This window comes from Camelus bactrianus, chromosome 20 (assembly GCF_048773025.1).
Source record: "Camelus bactrianus isolate YW-2024 breed Bactrian camel chromosome 20, ASM4877302v1, whole genome shotgun sequence".
Lineage (NCBI taxonomy): Eukaryota > Metazoa > Chordata > Mammalia > Artiodactyla > Camelidae > Camelus > Camelus bactrianus.
Window position 1 is genome coordinate 18326948 of NC_133558.1, and position 19751 is coordinate 18346698.

Genomic DNA, 19751 nt, shown 5'->3' on the forward strand with positions numbered 1-19751 from the left:
CTCTAATGCAGCACTTACCTTACAGTTTGTAGCTGGGTATTGGTCTCTGCCAGTTGGAAATTGAAATCTTCTAGCGCTGAGTTCATACTTAGGCCTGTTGTGCTCGTCCCCTGTAATGACTGGGGCTTTTTTCCATTCCTGTTCTACTCGTTAGCTCTTGTACTAGTTCCATATTCCTTCCCACCCCTCAGCTTCCACTTCTTCTCAGCTGATACCATCTCTACTTTACTCCTCCTCCCTGCACCCTCTTTTTCGATGGCAGTTCTTCCCCAGTTGGTGTGTAGTACTTCTGTTTGCCCTGCTCCTTTCTCCCCATTTTATGAAGGTGTTTTGGAGACAGGTGAAAGCTTTGCCGTGTAACTGTTCCACGTGTAGTTTCCTCTTCCCCTATCTCTTGATTCCTCTCTCCTAACATAGAGAGTAGGAAGTGACATTGGCTTGATGTTTATTATATTTTTATTTCAGGTGGTGAGACCAGGAATGAGAACAGGGAATTAGTTTCGAAACAGGTAATATCTTCTGGAATCCAGCCACATGGAGAGACAGCTGCCAAATGCAACGGGGATGTTATCGGGGGTCTTGAGCGTGGAGAAGCCCGAGACCTTCTGGGCACATTAGAGAGGCAGCGGGGAAATCCTACCCAAGAAAGACGGCATAAATGTGATGAATGTGGGAAGAGCTTTGCTCAGAGTTCAGGCCTTGTTCGCCACTGGAGAATCCACACTGGGGAAAAACCCTATCAGTGTAATGTGTGTGGTAAAGCCTTCAGTTACAGGTCAGCCCTTCTTTCCCACCAGGATATCCACAACAAAGTAAAACGCTACCACTGTAAGGAGTGTGGGAAAGCCTTCAGTCAAAACACAGGCCTGATCCTGCACCAAAGAATCCATACTGGGGAGAAGCCATATCAGTGCAATCAGTGTGGGAAGGCTTTCAGTCAGAGTGCGGGCCTTATTCTGCACCAGAGAATCCACAGTGGGGAGAGACCTTATGAATGTAATGAGTGTGGGAAAGCTTTCAGTCATAGCTCACACCTCATTGGACATCAGAGAATCCACACTGGGGAGAAGCCCTATGAGTGTGATGAGTGTGGGAAAACCTTCAGGCGGAGCTCACATCTTATTGGCCATCAGAGAAGCCACACTGGGGAGAAACCCTACAAATGCAATGAGTGTGGGAGGGCCTTCAGTCAAAAGTCAGGCCTCATTGAACATCAGAGAATCCACACTGGAGAACGACCCTATAAATGTAAAGAATGTGGGAAAGCTTTCAATGGGAACACTGGCCTCATTCAGCATCTGAGAATTCACACGGGGGAGAAACCCTATCAATGTAATGAGTGTGGGAAAGCCTTTATTCAGAGGTCAAGTCTCATTCGACATCAGAGAATCCACAGTGGGGAAAAATCTGAATCCACTGGAGTTTAGGAAAAAACTTCAGTCATAGTTTGGGCATTATTCAACATTAGAGGAACCACATGCTGGTGAGAGTTTTTCAGTGTACTAAAAAGGAAGTTCAGCATCATTACAACCTTGCCTAGGGTCAGGATTGATAGTGGTGGCAGAGTTAGAATAGCTCTTCAGTAGTTTGGGCCCATGGCCTTGTTGCAGGTCGATTGACTTGACTACCTTGAGAGGTGTCTGACGGAGTGGAGCTCCCAATGGGCTGATGGATCCTTTAGAAGCTTGAAGTAGCATTAGAGCAAGTTGCTTGTCGTGGCTCGAGGCACTTAACTGTGTCTCAGGTGAGTAGCTGTAGGGCTGAGAGGCTGCTCCTAGTTCCTCTGCTTCTTCCCATCTCCTGTGATTCCCCTCCTCCCATTTATTCCCCTGACGGTGCCCTTGTGCTCCTAATCTGATCTAAGAAGCTGCTTTAGAGTTTGAAGCAGCCTCTGTGTGAGACATATTTATATTTAGCTTTCTGAGATCCTAGTTCTAGGGACATTTTTACAGACACAATGTATTTATGCTTAAGTTTGCATTTTATTTGATTCTAATGCTCCTGATAGTCGATGGCAATCCATATTCCCAAGCAAACTCAAAATGCTATATTTTTAACATCATTCCAACATTTCTTTTCATATATCGCCTTCACTGACTCCACTGAGTCATTGAGCATCCATACTTATCCTTCACCACCCCCAGTCCCAGTACCTGTGTCAGCAAAGGAGGTGGACGCATTAGTGATGGTTGTGCAAATGATGCAGAGAAAGAGGTGAGTGGAGACTTAGTCCAGCTGCTCTTACGTGTGGATGGTTGTACCTTTTGGTGACTTCTAACTCTCCTTTCCACCTTCCCGTTGTACCCTGTGGTATGAATAGGTATTTACACTATCCCCGTTAAGGCATTACATGGGAGAAAGAGGAGACAGAGGTGCTTGAAGAAGTTATAAAAATCCTCACAAAGAATGTTCACTCATCCCTTGGGCCCATTACAAAACTGCTCTGTAGGTTCCTCTCAGTCTGCACAAACCCCCTGACTAGAGGATCTGTCACTTCCTGTCTTTACCCTCAGTCCACCTCCTTTGGTGGCCTCAGCACCTCACTCATTCTGCATCTGTTTTTTGCCATTAGCTTTACATATCTGCAGTGGTCATCTGTCGAATACTTCACCTCACAATTCCTCATTCTTCTGAACTCTGGTGCACTCCCATCTAAAATCCAGCAGACACAACATTAAACTCATTATCACCAGACACTATTTCATCTTTGAAGCTTTCAGTATACCAAGGGATATTGTATAAAGTAATGAGGCTGGTTTAAAGTAACATTCTGGACTTTCAGAAGCATCCAAACATGGGTGGTTCTTTCGATTGGGCAGTTCTAGCAGTGTTAGCAGTGCTGTTATTCCAAGCACTGCCACTCTTTCAGATATTGGAACACTCTCAAGATTCTCATTTAATAAACCATACAAGAAAACTCTTTGTTACTCTTAAATTTCGTCTCATTTTTGACTGTTTGATTACTCACTTGTTCACCATATTTAAGACTGAGTAACTTTTGGCTATTTCCAAAATTGGGTTTCAAAATTGGAGTTAATTCCATTAATCCTATTCAGAAGAATATGATATACATTGTGATGAATTCCAAGATAAAGTACTCAGTTTCACACTGTGACTATCCTGAACAAGGACCACACTAATTATTTTATGACTGATGTTTTTTAAAATAAGTCACAAAATCTTACATTGCAGAGGTCCACTTTTTGGGTCATAAATTCCTTCCCTGTAACATCCCTTCTCTACCCTACTGTGGCCCACATGGACCACTAATAACATCAAGGTTATCTACACCTATTTCATTGAGCCATTGGTACCCGCTTGTCATTTGTCATCCCGGTTTCCTTGGTTTACTTTTTCAAAACAGTGCTTTTCGTTATTTGTTTCCTTATCTTCGTTCCCCTCTCTCTGCCTTTCTCTGTCTCACTTTCTTTGGCCTATAGATTACCGTTCCTAATGCTCTTGTACTTAAAATTACAAGAAACCAGAAACAGATAAATCTAGTTGTTTCTAGATCCTTGCTCTCCGCTTCAGTTGTGCCTTACTCTCTGTGAGATACTAATTCTGCCTAAGGCCAGTGCTACCTACGTGCAAATATTCCATAGGATGGGTACATTGTCAGAGGGAGAATACATGTGCGTGTGCGTACATGCATGTGCATGTATACACATGCTCCTCCCATGTAGTTTGGAGGAACAGTTGTCTCCTGTTCCAATGAAGACTTAGCAGAGCACCATATTGAAATGACTGTAGGTGTACCAACTAACATTTCTTTACTCAGAGTAATGTGTAGCCAGACTACTTAAATCTCAGAATTACTAAGCATCTGGCAGAAATGTAGAGAAAAAATAATATGACCAGAAAGATTAGTATTATACTGAGATACATGTGAGAAAAGACTGTGACTTGAAAGAACATTGTATATTAGGGCTGATTCAGCACACCTATAGAAATAGCCCAGTAGTATATATAAGACAGTAGAAAAAGGCTATTGTTTCTTTGGGGTATAAGTAGAAGTCCATTTTTGGTCTCCAGTTGTCACTCTTAGCATTAGAATGTTGTTGGTTCATCTGTATGACCTTATTTTGAGCTCCTTTGAGTGAAATGCACTAACTTCCTTTATCCTGCAGATTGTTTTTATACTTTTAATCTAAAATGAACTGTTGACCAGTAGTTTCTTTTGCTATTCTCAGCTTTTCATTTTAGGACCTGGCATGATAAAATGGTTCTTCTGTAACTGTTGCCATCCAGTATAGTCCTAGGAGAGACATCTTAGGTTTCAAAATTTTTCCCCATTGAGCAAAATGGCAATGCTAGAATGCAGTGGTTGATTCCCTATGAAACAGTTAGTTTCACTCTTGGTTCTGGGGCTCTAGATAACGATAGCTGACGTTTATTGAGCACTTACTATGTACCAAACCCTACATTATGTATTTCTCATGCTTCTGATAGATATTATATCCTTCATTTTATAGATGAGGAAACTGAGGCTTAGAGAATTGAGTGCGTTGACAAAGATCACACAGCTAGTAAGTGATAGAGCAGGGATTCTAACCCACATAGCCCGATTCTCTGAGCCTGTGCTCCTGACAGCGGGGCTACCGTATCTTCAATGAACACCCTAACCCTGTCCAGCCATTTAAAAATTACATATCCCTGCTCCTAAAAGCTACTGGGGAAGGAAATGCACAGTATAGTGCAAATCCAGTACAATTACCAAAATTTTTTGGTTTATAATTATATCTTTAAATATTGATACTTTGATGCTTTGTGGTACTAGAAAGCTAAATTCTGCAAGTAAAACATGTTTTAAAAAGTAAAACATGTTTAAAAACTGGGAGGACAAACCAATAACATAGATTCAAATAGACTTCTCTTTAAACTGCCCCAGAGAAAGTAGCATTGTGGAGGGAAATGAAACATCCATGCCCTGGGCCAGGCAGATGGATAGTTAAGACGACAACAGGAAGTTCCTCTACAGCATAAAATGTGTGAAAGCTTCGACTTGGCTGCTCATTTCCAACTACCATTTTATTTTTCTTCTGTCATTCATGGTTTTTCAATCCTGTTATCCATTGTTAAACCCCGTTGCCTCATTAATCTATTCTTCAAACTTCTTGCTCTACTTACTCCACTGAAATGTCCTGAGAATCATCAGTGGATAAATACTGCCTTTTCTCTGTTCTTGTCCTTGATCTATATTTCATACTCTTGAATTTCCCCAGCATCTCAGGAATTCTATGCTCCTTTTTGGTCAATTTTCTTCACTTTTAGCTTTTCTTTATTGGTCTTTTTTTTCCCTCCTCTCCACTGAGAAAAATCTCCATGTCTTAATTTTATTCACTACTTTTTCTATACTTCTATTTATCTATTTTGATTGTTACACTTCTGTATTTCTGTATGGGGTGGGTCGTCTCTCAACTTGTGAACTTCTCCCCAGGTACCTCTCTTGCTATTTGAAAACAGAACTCATCATTCTGTCCCCAGCCCCCGTTTTCCTTTTAAATAGGCATCTTTGCTTAACATCTTTACCCTAACCAGACTCACTACCCTTCATTTCTTATCCCAATCTTGGAGTTATCCTTTAGTCTTTTTCTGGTCTCCACTGTTCATGTCCAAAATCTTGCTAAGTTGTTCCAGTTCTTAGTTGGTTTTCTCCTTGAAGGAGCTGGATTTTTTACATTTTTGCCATCCCTTTATAAATCTCTGCTGATCCATGTCATCTGAGGCCCAGGTTATTATAATCCTTTCTTTTCAGTTTCCTTCCTCCCATACCTTGTATGCTTCCAAGATGATCCTCCTCAAACTCCATTTTCATGTTGTCTCATTTTTCACCCAAGAACCCCAACAGATAATACCTATCAGAGCAGTGATGCTCCAAGTTCTCCATTACCTTGTTCTCCATGCTTAATCTGCCTCAGCCTCATTACTCTCCAGTACATTCACCTTGATCCATCATGGTCAAACTTCCTGTGACCTTCCACTGTTGTCTTACAAGCCCTTGCCTCTGTGCCTTTCTCATGCTGTTCCTGTGCTTAGATTTCTCTGTGGCCCTGGCTCATTGTTCATTACTCCCTTCAAAGCCTAGCTTCCAGTGTATCTTCTGAGTGAGCTCTCCCTGGCAATTTCACCTCACACTAAGACCTCCCTTATTCTGTGCTGCCTCAGCACTGATCCTTTGAGTTTGTACTGTGGTCCGTGCACTTACTGATAAGTTGTTTTATAATTATTTTCTAGCACTCTGTATTGTAGTTCACGTTTGTATTTATTTCCAGAATTAAATTGTAAGCTCCTTGAGGGCAGGAATACTAACTTTTACATTTGTATCTCTGCACCCCTTAGTGCCTAGTACAGTGCTGAGCACACAGTAGGCGTTGAATAAATGCTTGTTGAATTATTGTGTGGATTATTTATGGTGTTTTATCTACATAATTTTAAACTACTTTCAAGGATGTATCTTAAAAATTTGTGCACTGACCCATTTCTGTTATACATGGATAACTGCCTACACTTAAGACTAAGACCAAAAAATTCAATTTGAGGAGGGTACCTGTGAAAAGTTGAAATGTGAAACTTTCCATTTGTTTGGCCAGACTTACTGGTTAAGAAAGAAAATAGGAAACTCTAAAGATTACTATTTATCATTGCAAAAGTGCTTGAGAGTAGACTTTTATATCTGAAATTAGACCAGTGGTTCTCAACTAGAGAAACTGGGCAATGTCTGGAGACACTTCTGGTTGTACCATCAATGGGTGGCTAGGATACTGTTGGCATCTAGTAGATAGAGGCTGGGGATATTGTTCACCATCCTGCATGCACAGGACAACCCCCACAGCAAAAGAATGACAGAGCTTCATATGTTTAACAGTGCCAAGGTTGAGAAACCCTGGTCTAGATATATTTAAGGTATATAGGAAAAAGAAGAGAGATGAAATAATAAAATTTTTTTGCAGTTAGAAAAATTAGCTATGCCAAGCTTTATGAGAATCATAAGTGTTTATATGTTTTGCAGTTTGTAGGATTATAAAAAGCCTTAATGTTTGGAGTTCACAGCAACATGCGTGTATGTCCTAAGGTTGCCTTCAGCATCAGATCTGTCTCCATTCTTTATACCAAGTGGAAGGTGTTATAGGAGTACAAATCTAGTTTTCACCTTCTATATCTTGGTTCATTGCATAAAGTGAAACATAAATCACTGGGGTCTATCTCTTTAGCAGGGGACCTGCTACTAACTTATCAAAGATTGGGACGACATTTGACCCTCAAACAGCCCCCTAGGAAGCCGCTAGACAGGAATAACTGCCAACTTCCCAAGGAAACTGCAAGCCAAAATGTTGTCAAAGTTTGCCATATTCCCACTTACAAAGTTTTTAACATACTTTGTTAAATCCTACTTAGGAAGGCAAACATGTAGGGGGGAATGTGACTATCAGGAATTAAACGATGTAAAAGACCTTTTAAAAGCTAGTCTTTAACTCAGCGATACTTACTTCAACAGGTTTAAAAAGGATCATTCCCAGAATTAGAAGATCAGTATAAATATGTAATATACCAAAGAAATGACCATTACTTTTATCTTTATTCATATAGTCTATAGAATGCTAGGTTTGGAAGTGACTTTTGAGATCACTTTTCAATGCATTAGTCTGTAAATGGAGGTCCAGAAAGGTCATGTGGCTTATATCAGGTCACCCATTAAGTTAGTGGTACAGGTGGAAATAGAATCCAGGACTGAGACTGCCTATTTCTTTTTTGGCTGATTGTGACCCTTATTGTTTTAAGTTCTTGATTTATACAGTGCCATGGGATATATTCATTCTTAGTGTCTCCACTTGCATTGTTTCATTTTAGGAACTATCCCTTTTATCAAATTGTACATCCAAACCAGTATACTGACTGTCTTGAGTTTAATAAACGACTGAGTAGTCCCAAGGGATTTTGTAGTACTGAAGCCCTTTTTTTTTTTTTTTTTAAAGTCCTGCTTTCTCGGGTCTGGTCCCTAATCTTGAAGAAAGCAAGTAAGATGTGCAGCATTGAAATTCAGATCATTAGTAATGAAGATCAGAGCTCTTGTGTCAGTTTTAGGAATTCTGTAGGGCTCGCAGTGGAGACACTGCTCTTTCCCAGTTGCAATGTCTTTAAATTCCAAGATTCAAGGGTGGTCCTACCCTGGGTAAAATCAGGAAGCAAAAAATCACCAAACCACCTTCGTGAGGCGGAGGCAGGAATTCCGAGTCTGGGGGTGTACTGGGGCAGAAGCGCTTCCAGAAATGACCGAGTAGGTCCGGGCCTGGGCGAGCAGACCCTGCCCCAGACTGCCCGCCTGGGGACAAGCTATGCCTCGCCCCGGAAGTGCTGAGGACTTACGCCCGCGGGGAAGTCTCGGAGCTTGCTGCTGTTTAGGCTGAGCCGCTTTGCATTTGGTTGGTAGTGTGGGTGCTGCTCAGCTGCAACCCCTCAGATTCCCTCTCCTTCGGCTGGCTCGGGTGGAGCGTGGTCACGAACCCCGAGATGCGGTCCTGGGACCGTGGGCAATAAGCCCAAATGCAACCTCCCAGGGAAGGATTTTTTTCCCCTGACTCAGTGCTGCTGGAGTTTGGGACTACTTTCCTCTCGGGATTATACCCGGATCTTTCCTGAGGTCTTCAGAGTTTTATTGAGTCACATTAACAGCGTGTAGCTCTGGTACACTTGGGATCGATGACCACCAGACCCTCAGCTTGCCGTTCCAAACAAAAGGGAGAAACTGATTGGAAATAAGTATTAGGAGCTCTTAATTTAGGAGAGGTTTCCTCTTCCACATCTGCGTTTTGTGCCCATATTTCCTTTAGAATGCAGAATCTTTATTTCTGTATTTCGGCTTGACCATAAATGACCGCCCTTCCCTATAGCAGTAAATTTACCGTTCACGCCTGGGCAGAACCGCCTTCCAGAAACAGCGGTGCTGTTCTCCTGACGCCCCTCTCCCAGTAGTGCTCCGAAGCAATGGCACGGAGATTCCTGTGGCACAGGGACACGCCTGCTAATCCCAGTCTGTGATTCTGTGATCTAACCGCCCTTTGCAAGTTGGCCCCTTATTTGGCATTGTTTGTTTTTTTTTTTTAACTCCCATAACCCTCAGTCATTAGTGTAACAACTATAGCAGTCCTTTTCTTTGAGTAAATTAGTATTTCTTTTACAGAAGTATCCCCCGAAAAAGGAGACCTCAAGAGGAATTTTACTGAATTGCAGGCTCCAATTTTAGAAGAGCTGCTTTTGCTGGTTCCAAGGATTCTGTTACTGGAAAACTGCTCTGAGCTGGCTCCAGGTTGACAATTCTGCTGAGGAATGCCAGGTCTAGGAATGGGAGCAGCATTAGAGGGAGAGGAGGGGAGGGGAGGGTGAGGGTCTTTGGGAGAGTGACTAAGCTGGAGGACCTCCAGAGGGAGTTAGCCCTAGAAAATAGGGCAGCAACAGAGACGTATTTATCAAGTCATCTTAAGGCTTTTAGTCTCTTAGTGATTCTTCTATTTTTTCCTACTTTTTAGGCATGTAAATCTAAAGTGAGATTGTCATAGTGGCCAAATAACATAATCTCTGTGCCTCCATTTCCTCATCTGTACGTGAGGATGATAAAAGCACCTGCCTTTTACACTGCATGAACATTACCTACGTAAAGACATGCTACCTAGATATTTGTTGTAATTATTTCCTCTCCTACTTACCTTCCTAGGACTAGCGTGTTCTGCTGATTTATTTGTTGATACAGTGATTCCTTCACAATTTCACGTGTTAAATTTTTCCCTGGTCCCAGCTCTTGCACACAGTCAAGAAATGATCTATTAAGAAATGTCAACTCTGGCAGCAGGAGAAACACTGTGTCTCCAGCTCCTACCTGGGAATACACCATTGAAATATCAATTATAGGGACCCTTCTCCCTACAGGAGAGTTGTAAGTGTTAAACTTCGACATTCTGTAATTTTATGAAGGTTCTGGATGTAAGGGACCTAAGGACACTTTTCTTTTTAAGTTTCTATTTAATGAGATCGGGATAAGTGTGAGGTTGTGAATGCTCAGCAGTCTGGTTAAGTTCAACATGAGGGTGGAACAATAGGGAATCCAGTTCAGCTCTGCCATTTCCATGATATTTTATTGCTCAGGAGTTCCATCTTTGCTGTCTGTTGTCTGAGATACAAGTTGTAAGTATGTTATCCATTTTTTATTTGTCTTTCACTTTGCTTAAGGTGGTTTTATTTGTTTTACCTTGCAGGAGTGTGGATTCTTTGTGTGGGAGAAAATATTTATCAATCTTTTCATTTATGGCCTTTGGATTTTGGCTTGTAATTAGAAAGGCCTTCCTACTCTGAAGTTATAAAAGACTTCTCCCCACGTTTTCCTCTGGTGCTTTTATGGTTTCACTTATAACATGTACAATTTCGATTTATTTGGAATATTTACAGGAGTGCAGAGTGAGGTAGGAATCCAATTTAATGTTTTTCCAGATGATTACACAGTTCTCCCCATATATTTATTTAAAGGTCTATATTAATCATTCTCTTAGATTTTCTACCTTTATTATATGCTAGGTTTCTGCCTGTGATTGCATCTATTTCTGGATTTTCTATTCTGTATCATTTGTCTGTCTATCTCACTCACCAGTACCACACTGTTTAATCATTGAAGCTTTATAATATGTTTAAAATCTGTAGGACAAGTGCGCCTTCACTGCCCTTCTTTTTCAGTTTTCTTGGGCAGAGTCTTATTTTTCTACATGAACTTCAAAATCTACTTATTAAAAAGGTCATATTTTTATTGGAATAGTGTTAAATTTACAAATTAACATAAAGATTACTTTCTGAGTCTTAAACCCTGAGGAGCCTTTCGCCGATTCCCCTCCACTGGGAGGCAAGTGGAAGGAGTTGGGACTGTAACAGATCTATGTTCAAATTTCATCTCCGCTGTTTTGGTCGTCCAACCTCAGAAAACTTATCTGCTTCTCGAGTTTCTTATGTTAGAAGGGAGGACTGTCACATCTGCCCTGCAGGATTAAAGGAGCTCAAACGCCTAAATGCCTTTTTCTAAGTAAATAGAATCTTTTCCTTTTTTCCTCCTTTCGAGTCGTCAACTCATGAACCACAGAGAGGGAGCCTCCCGGATCCTAGAGCGGACCACTAGGTACTGGGGCGGGATTCCGCGAAAGTCGACCTCGCGAGATCAGGGCGGGCGCCGGTCCGTTGGCTCAACACTTCACGACTTCCCAGGTGAGGCCTGTCATCGTTCTCTGCGGGTTTTGAGTGAGCTCTGGGGCGAAGAGCCCCGGAGAAAGTTACTCTGTGCTGCGCCTGGTTGCCTCAGACTTCCCCTCGACCCGGCGCCTCGACCCCTCTCCTTCCCCTCTGTCCCCCCGCGCCCCCCCCCCGATCCTTCGTACTCTCCTCCGGTCTCTTACTCCCCTTTCCTTCCCCTCCTCCCCCTCCCTCTTTTTCTGTCCTTTTCCTCCTCCGTCTTCTCTGTGCCGTGGCCGTACTGGCACTGCCGACTCCCCAGAGACACCCGCACCCCACCTGAGTTCCCCATCACTGAGGCTTGGAAGACTCAGTCTTCCGAGTGCTCCTCCTCGAGGTTCTAACGGGGCTGGTTTCCGGGCGCGGGAAGGGGAGGGAGGGGAACGGAGGAGACCTTATTTTCTCTCTGCCCCGTGCCCTCACCTCTCCTTTTGTTGTTATAACCTTGGTGGCTGAGCGACACTTGGCAACTTTATTTAGATATTCTTGAAATATTTTCATTTTGCTTCAAAGAAAAGGCCAGTTAAGCTGAAAGCTCTGCATATCTCTTCAATTCCTGTCTTTTTTCCCAATTTAGTTAAATATGATAGAAAGTCTTTTAAAGTAGAAACTATATATTACTTGTATACTCACTTAAATCCAAGATTTTGTGCTTTAGATACCTTTATAAAGATAGATTTAACATATTTATTCCAATAGTTCTGAGGTGGTACAGACTGAATAAAGATATTTGATCTGACTGCCATGTGATCAGTGTGTCCTGCATTTATCAAACATGATAGTCCTAGTTAAGTCTGAATCACATAATATTACTTTAGCTGCAGGGAATAAATTACATTTGAAACGTCTTATTTCAGGATTCAAGACCAAAGGTATGAACCTGGTGTCAATTCTGAAGGGAAGATTTTTGTAAGGATGGACCCACCACACCAGAAAGTCCCCAGCATACAAAATGGGGATACTTTACAGATTGCTGAGTATGAAACAACTTCTCAATATGAGGACCAGTTAGAAAGGCATGAGAACAGGCCAACAGAAGAAAGACAGTATAAATGCAGTGAATGTGGAAAGAAGTTTGCCCAGAGTTCAGGTCTTGTTCGACATCGGAGAATCCACACTGGAGAGAAACCCTATGAGTGTGACCACTGTGGAAAAGCCTTCAGCGTGCGCTCAACCCTCACTGTGCATGAAAGAATCCACACTGGAGAGAAACCGTATACGTGTAATGAGTGTAGGAAAGCATTCAGTGTGAGGGCACACCTGATTATACATCAGAGAATCCACAATGGAGAGAAACCCTATGAATGTAATGAATGTAGCAAAGCATTTAGTGTGAGCTCAGACCTTATCAAACATCAGAGAATCCACTCTGGTGAGAAACCTTATGAGTGTGATGAGTGTGGAAAAGCCTTCAGCGTGAGCTCAGCTCTCATCAAACATCAAAGAATCCACACAGGAGAAAAGCCATATGAGTGTAAGGAGTGTGGAAAGGCCTTCTATGTGAACTCAGCTCTTATCAATCACCAAAGGATTCATTCTGGAGAAAAGCCTTTTAAGTGTGGAGAATGCAGGAAAGCATTCAGCCAGATCTCAACCCTCATTCATCACCAGAGAATTCATACTGGAGAGAAACCATACGAGTGTGACAAGTGTGGGAAAGCGTTCCGTGGGAGCTCTAATCTTACAAAACACCAGAAAATACATGTCAAAGGAACGTGTTATCAGTGATTTATATGGTGAAGATACTACAAAGGCTTTTTTTAATATCTGAAGTTATCACCAAAAGAAGGATGTGGTAAAAATTAGTTTTAGTTAACACTTAGTTTCTTGAATATGGAAGAAATGGGAAGTCAATGAAAAATGACTCCATCATCATAATGATTGACAAAGGCTCTAAAATCACATCTACTTCTAAGAATGCAGTTTTACAACTCAAGGTAAATTATACCATAATGTAGTTTGTTATTTTAGTAAGAGGAGACTTCAGTATTTCAAACACTATTTTAACTTTTCTTCTGTACAAGCCTTTTATTGTTATTGGTGCTACCAGTATTACAGGTGAAACATTACATTTTGAAACTGGAAGTAATGTTGGTTGGCGAGTCAGGGACCACATAATCCTCATTGAATCTGGAAATACTAACCTATTGGTCTTACTTTCTTTGCCTTTGATATACTGTGCTCTCAGAGATGGTTAGATGAGTTAGTAACCTCTTGGCAGGAATCCCATTGATAATCCTTGAGGGTTATTCTTGCCTAGTTAAAGCCCCAGGCCTTTTGATTTACTGATCCAGGAAACCCCAGAACTTAACCGAGGTTCCTGAGCCAAAACAAAACGAAAACAAAAACCTCCCAGAGTGACAGGTGCTTCTAACCCTTGCATTCAGTGTTTCTCAAAGTATAATGTGACAAATGCCAAGACTCAGGTATGAGGATGGAACAAGGTTGGGGAACAGTTGTTGAGTTGGGGTTGGCATTAGTTTTAGGATCACTTTCAAGGATCTATTTGAGTGAGTATGTGAAACTTGATACCTGTAATCAACCAGAAGAGCTCAGATTTGGGAGGTGGTTGACAGTTAATGAATTCAGTTCAGGAAATGTCTTTGCTGTGTCTGTGGAAATCCCAGGAGATCTGTTCACCAGACTATAGCCTGAATTCCTAGCTCTATCCCCAGGCCTAAAACTCAAATCCTATATGCATATGAAACTCAAAGGGAATCTGGGCTTTAAAAGAATTGCTTTGTTATTATTTTTCCATATTAGTAGTGATTTCTTACTCTGGGTAACAGGCCTGAAACTCTTTTGATCCCTGAAACGTTTGAGGTTCAAGATGAACACTAAACTGATAGAAATTGCAGATTGCTTTGGTCTGCACTGTGGACAGGTAGGAGGGAACACTCTGGGAAGTGGAAGTCGTGTTCATTCCTCAGAGTAGGACTTTGTGTTGCAAAGGATGCACAGTTTCCCTGAATTCTCATCAGCAATTCAGACAAGTCAGCTATAAGACACTGAATTCTCTTGAGCCAGCTTGTACCCTCAGACACTGAGGCCACAGATGCATGTTAAAAAGCACATCATGAAGTTTCTATTATTGAGGTGGTACTTACCGCACTACTCAAGTAACTTTAGACCCAGACATGGTGGCTGAAGGCGAGCAGAGGAGATAGGACCTCAAGGCATGTTAGAGAAAATAAGGCACATATTTACAAGCAGTGAAGGGCCTCAGCAAAGCACCACGAAGTTGACATTGCTTTTCTGGGTTGAAGGTGTTAATTTCTTTGCCCTACTTCTCCCTGCCTTAGGCGATTGAAGGAGACTGTGATTTTCTCCTTGCTCTGCTCTGGAGAGAATTCCCTGTCACCCCATGTCTGTGTTGTAATCACCAGTGTTTTCAGTGTTTACCCCTTTGGCCCCAGCTGTCTTGGTTTGTTCTTAGGACGGAAGTTTGCGGACACAGTCTTCTGGGTGGAAAATACCCTTCTGGGATCGGCACCAAAGTGATGCCATGTCCCACCCCAGACCAGCCCAACTGTGAATCCTGAGCAGTAAGTGGTAAGTATTCCGAAGACTTTGAAGGAGCAGACATTCTAGAAAAAGAAATTTCTTTTACTGAAGAGTTGAATGTTAGGAGATCAAAATATGTGTAACATGTTTATTCCTTGTGAACTCAAATTCTGGTATTAATGATTTTCTATTTTAGGTTTTGTCTTGTGCCAGGTTCTAAGAATACAAAGATAAATGAAAAAAGCACCCCACTCTTCAGGGGCTTACAGTCTGTTTGGGGAAAGGGAGAAGGGAGTAGATAGAAAACAGCAATTACAGTGATACAGCCACTAGATTTATACAGCATGCTTTGCATTAAAGGTGTAACAAGTACTTATGAGAGGGCTGGAAAATCTTCGAAGGAGGATGAAATCTCGAAGAAAGAGTTCGACCACGTGAAACGAATGAAGGAAGGTACGGGGAGAATAGCATGTTAAAAAGCCTGGTGCATCTGGGGGAAAGAAGGAAATTCTCCATGACTGATTACAGAATGCATTATGGAAGTAGTGATAAATGAAACTGGAGAGAACGCTGGGGGCCAGACCATAAAATTCCTTGTTTTCTCTACTAGGAAGTGTGAAACATCTTCTCTAGGCTAATGTTTGTCAAACAGTTTATGCAGTAAGAACTGCATTTTACATTGTAACTCAGTATACTATTCATTGTTAGGAGAGCCAGTCCTTCTGAGACCACTTGCATTCCTACAGGTGTCATGCTGGGTAAGAGTAGGCTAGCTTACTGTGTGCTTATTGGTGGTTTGGTATTCTTCATGGAAAGTTCCTGTTCGGTTCATACACGTGTTACAGGAATTACATATTCTCTATATGAGCCCTTTTCACAGAGAATGCACATATCCTCTCCAACTCCATGGCTTACCTTTTTATTCTCTTAATGGTGTCTTTCGATGAGCTTTGGTTTTTAAATTTAATGTAGTCCGGTATATCAGTCTTTTTCTTTTCTATGTGACTTATTTCTCTCAACATTATGTTTGTGAGATTGATCCATGCTGGTGAGTGTAGTTTTAGTTCATTCCATAAAATTGTAACTCAACAAAGCATTTCAGCATGTGGCGAGGATGGTGTATTCAGGGTTTTGCTTTATATGATAATCTTGCCTATAAAAGAGTTAGACTTAGAAAATCTAAATGTATGGAAAGTTAAACGACTATCAGGTAGATTTCCTCAAATTTCAGATGTCTTAAGCAAGTGTTAGGCAAGTGTTGGCTTGAAAGTCATGATTGAATTCTCTGACATGGACCTGTGACATGACATACTCTGTGTAGCCAACCTCTGATCCTTTCTGTAATAATTTAGGGAATGAATGGATGAATAGATAGCTGAACTTTATTCTTGTCCAGACATACAGCCAACCCACTTCAGCATGGGCATGAATGGTAAAGGAATTTATAAGTAAAGCCAATTTATTCCTCATGAAAGAAACTTTGGATATTCTTAATCACAGTTTGGGTGCTGAGTTGGGGTTCCAAAGTTTTTTTTATCAAAAAAGCATGAAAGAGACCACGTTCACCTGAAAGATGTGTAGAACAAGTCTTATTTGGTGACTATTCAATTTATTAAAAAATAATAAATTTATTATTATTTAGGTTGAGCTGTATTTTATGTCTGATTTCTAAACAAACATAAATATACTTCAGTTCCTGTAACCACTTCCAGTTTTTCCCTTCTTCAACCTCCCATAGCACATTGTTTATTTCTTAGGATAATTACCTTATGTTTTGCTTTGTATATATTTGTTTGATTTGTTTGCCTCTCTTATCCTGCTCATTTGATTATGAGTCCTTTGCAGGAATTATGTATGACTCCTTGTAGGTTCTCTGCAGCCCCTGGTACAGAAATGCTGTGAGATTGTACAAGTCAGCTTAGGCTAATTATGATCAACTAGCTTTTTATTATGTAACCAACAACTTCTCCCCAGCCCCCAAATCTCAGTGGCTTACAGTACAAAATTTATTCCTGGTTATGTTGCATGTCAGTTGCAGCTCTTGCAACACCTTCTCACCACTCTAGGATCCAGGCTAGAGGAGTATTCCTACCCTGAATATGTTGCTCTTAGAGCAAAAGGAAAACAATGGTAGGACCACATGATGGCTTTTAAAGCATCTACTCAGGAGGAGCATATGTCATTTCTACTTAAATTTCATTAATCAAAGCAAGTCAAATGACCAAGCTTACTATCCATCAGGTGGAGAAAAATAATCCGTACAAAGAGGGCAGTGAATAACTAACAAAAGTAATATAATCTACCATTGAGATAGTGCATCTACCATAATGGCCAATATTTGTGGAATGCTTTCTGTGCTGGGGATTTTTCCGAGTGTCTTGGATGTATATTTTTCTCAGTAAAAAATGATATAGATAACATAATACTATTCTCCCATTTTACAGCTAAGGAGAGTGAGGAACAGAGACTTTAAATAACTTGCCCAAGGTTGTACAGCTAGGAATGGTAGAGCCAGGAATTGAAACCAGAAGTTTAACTTGACAACCTTTTCTCTTAACCACTATGCAATATTATGAAAGTTTCAATCTGAAGGTTGTTTATGCACCACAGTGGGCTGTAAAAGCCAGTATGTTATGCTGGTAAAAACTTTAAAGGTGTGATTCAAGAGCCCTTGGTCTCAACATATCTTTACCTCTAAGTAACCTTATTACCTAGGCTGATGCCACCTAGCTGGGTCTCAGTTTTACATCCTTAAAAATAAGGGAGACAGGCCAAATATTCTCTGATATCCCTTCTAGCTTTGAGGTTTTTATAATCTCTCCAAATAGATAGTAAAATGCTTTGTTATATGATGACCTCTTCTTTAATATGCTACTTTATATATTGTTATGTTCATAGGAGCTCTTGGATAAATGAGTCTCCTCACTAGTCCCTTCTGTTTTACTTCTGCTTTGCATTAGTGATAGTACTAATAATGAGTAGCTTCTGTTTATTTAGACCTACTTTGTTCAGGGTACTTTTCCAGGTTTCTTAGGGTAAAAGTACAGATGCTATATTTGGGAAAAAGGAAAGCTGGTTTAAAAAAAAAAAAAAGCTCTGAACATCCATTTTGAGAACTTAAAGTACAGGAAAATAAATCCAAGAAAGCAGGAGGAAGAAAATACTAAAGATAAGAGCAGAAATTAATGGAAAAACAAGTATATATTCTTACTTAGAACTTTCACATAAGAGGAGGTGTGTTTTACATAATTTCTCTGTAGGCTATTCTCGTATACCTTACGTTTGATGCCCTCTTTCTGCCTCTGGGGAAAAGATGCTAATTTCATGATCAACCTGTTCTTTCAGATGGTGACTTCTGATATTAAACAAGGAGTCTGTTTCAAAGCAGAGTTTTCCAGAATAAGTCTTAACACAGAGGGGGATGATGTTCAGAAGACTTAAGTGGGAACATCGTCAGGGGCTCCACACTGGACAAGTTCATGGGTTCTGAATAATTTACCAAAGTGAGGGAGGAGCCCCCTTGAGTATGCAGTTTATATTGCCTAAGCCAAGGAGAGTATCATTCGGATAAAGAGACCTAAGATACCTGCCGAGGAGAATTTGTCCTTAAGTTCAGTCCTGTCGATGCTCTGGGCATGGGAAATCCTCTGTTCAGCTTGCACACAACTTCCATCTTCAACTGTAATAAAAGAAGCATCCACTCATTGTAAAGTGAATGGAAGTCACTGATCCAAAAACATCCCTCCCTAATAAAACAACACACACCAGCGGCCCTGACCAAGCACCAGCATGTCCAGACTTCAAGAAAGCCCTTTGAGTATCCTCAACCTGAAAAGACCTTCAGTGTAATCCCAAGTCCCATTAAACAACAGAGAAGCCATCCTGAAAATGAAAATAAAGAATGTGGTAAAACCTTCAGATACTGGAGTGATCTGAACCCTCGAGAATATCTTCAGTGTCAGAAGCCTTCCATGTGAGCTCAGGTCTCATTAAACATAAGCAAATTCATTTATCTGTGTCATGAGTGTGGCACAGCCTTTAAATTCTGTGATAGCCTTGTTAAACAGAGAATCCACACTGAAGAAGAAAATCTGTGGGTGTAAAGAGTATACATGATTCATTGTGTTTCAAGTGTGGTCACCTGCCAAAGAACTCACACTGGATTATGAATGTAATGAGTGGGTAAAGGCCTTCTTTCGGAAGCTAGCATTTATTACTGGAAAACCAATAAATATTAAAATGTGGGAAGGCTGTCACTTAAAAGCTCAGTCTTACACTTCAGAAAATCCACACTGGAACAAAATCCTGTAGGTGTGACCACTATGGGGACACTTTCAATGTTAGCTCAACTCAAAGTGTAGCAAAAATTCCATGCAGGGAAAAGAACTCTAAGTGTAAATAATGTGGGAAAGCCTTCAATCAAAGTTCAGATCTTACCAAACATCAGAGTCTACAATGGAGAGAAGCTTTATGACTTGGACAAGTGTGGGAAAATCTTCTCATAAACTCATATCTTACCAAACATCAGAGGATACACAAGAAAAATGAGCCTCAATAGTCAGATTATGTGATAAGAGGTATAACATAGAACTTTTTCAAAATCAAACATCACCATTAGGGAAAATACCCAGTTGCATATAATTACTTTAACTGGCACTTTTTTGTGGAAATAGGCAAGTGTTAATAGAGACTTAGGTCACTTTGGGCAAAGTTGAATTAAAACATTCCTTTGTCAGATCTCAATGGATATTTAACTGTCTTTGACACAGTTAGCTTTTCATTTTCTATAGTAAAGGTAGAGAGAGTAGGGGGAAGTCTTTATGACTAATCACAACCTTGGGTAAAACAAGTGTTATTTATTAAATTTATTTTTTGTTTGGAATTCATGGTGCTAATTTAAGTTTTTCTAAGAATGATTTTGACATTGATTCATGGGACCCAACATTTATACATATACTTCTACCAGACTTACTCTAGTAATCTGG

The 19751-nt window shown here is 40.8% G+C and overlaps 1 protein-coding gene across 7 annotated transcripts in view; it reads left to right on the forward strand.

Annotated features, from left to right (window-relative positions):
- ZKSCAN8 (zinc finger with KRAB and SCAN domains 8) overlaps nt 1-19751 on the forward strand; it is a 58696-nt gene that overhangs the window by 25535 nt on the left and 13410 nt on the right. For 5 of the 7 annotated variants that reach the window (XR_012501004.1, XR_012501005.1, XR_012501007.1 and 2 more), the window contains exon 1: nt 12986-13199. Coding sequence is in view for 1 of the 7 variants with exons in the window: in XM_010974138.3 (XP_010972440.1) it covers nt 466-1427 (962 nt within the window). In the remaining 6 variants the exon portion in view is untranslated. Of the gene's footprint in view, nt 1-465; nt 11239-12119; nt 13200-14698; nt 14815-15126; nt 18685-19751 lie in introns of those variants that run through there. The other 2 variants (XR_012501009.1, XM_010974138.3) reach the window with 2 other exon arrangements.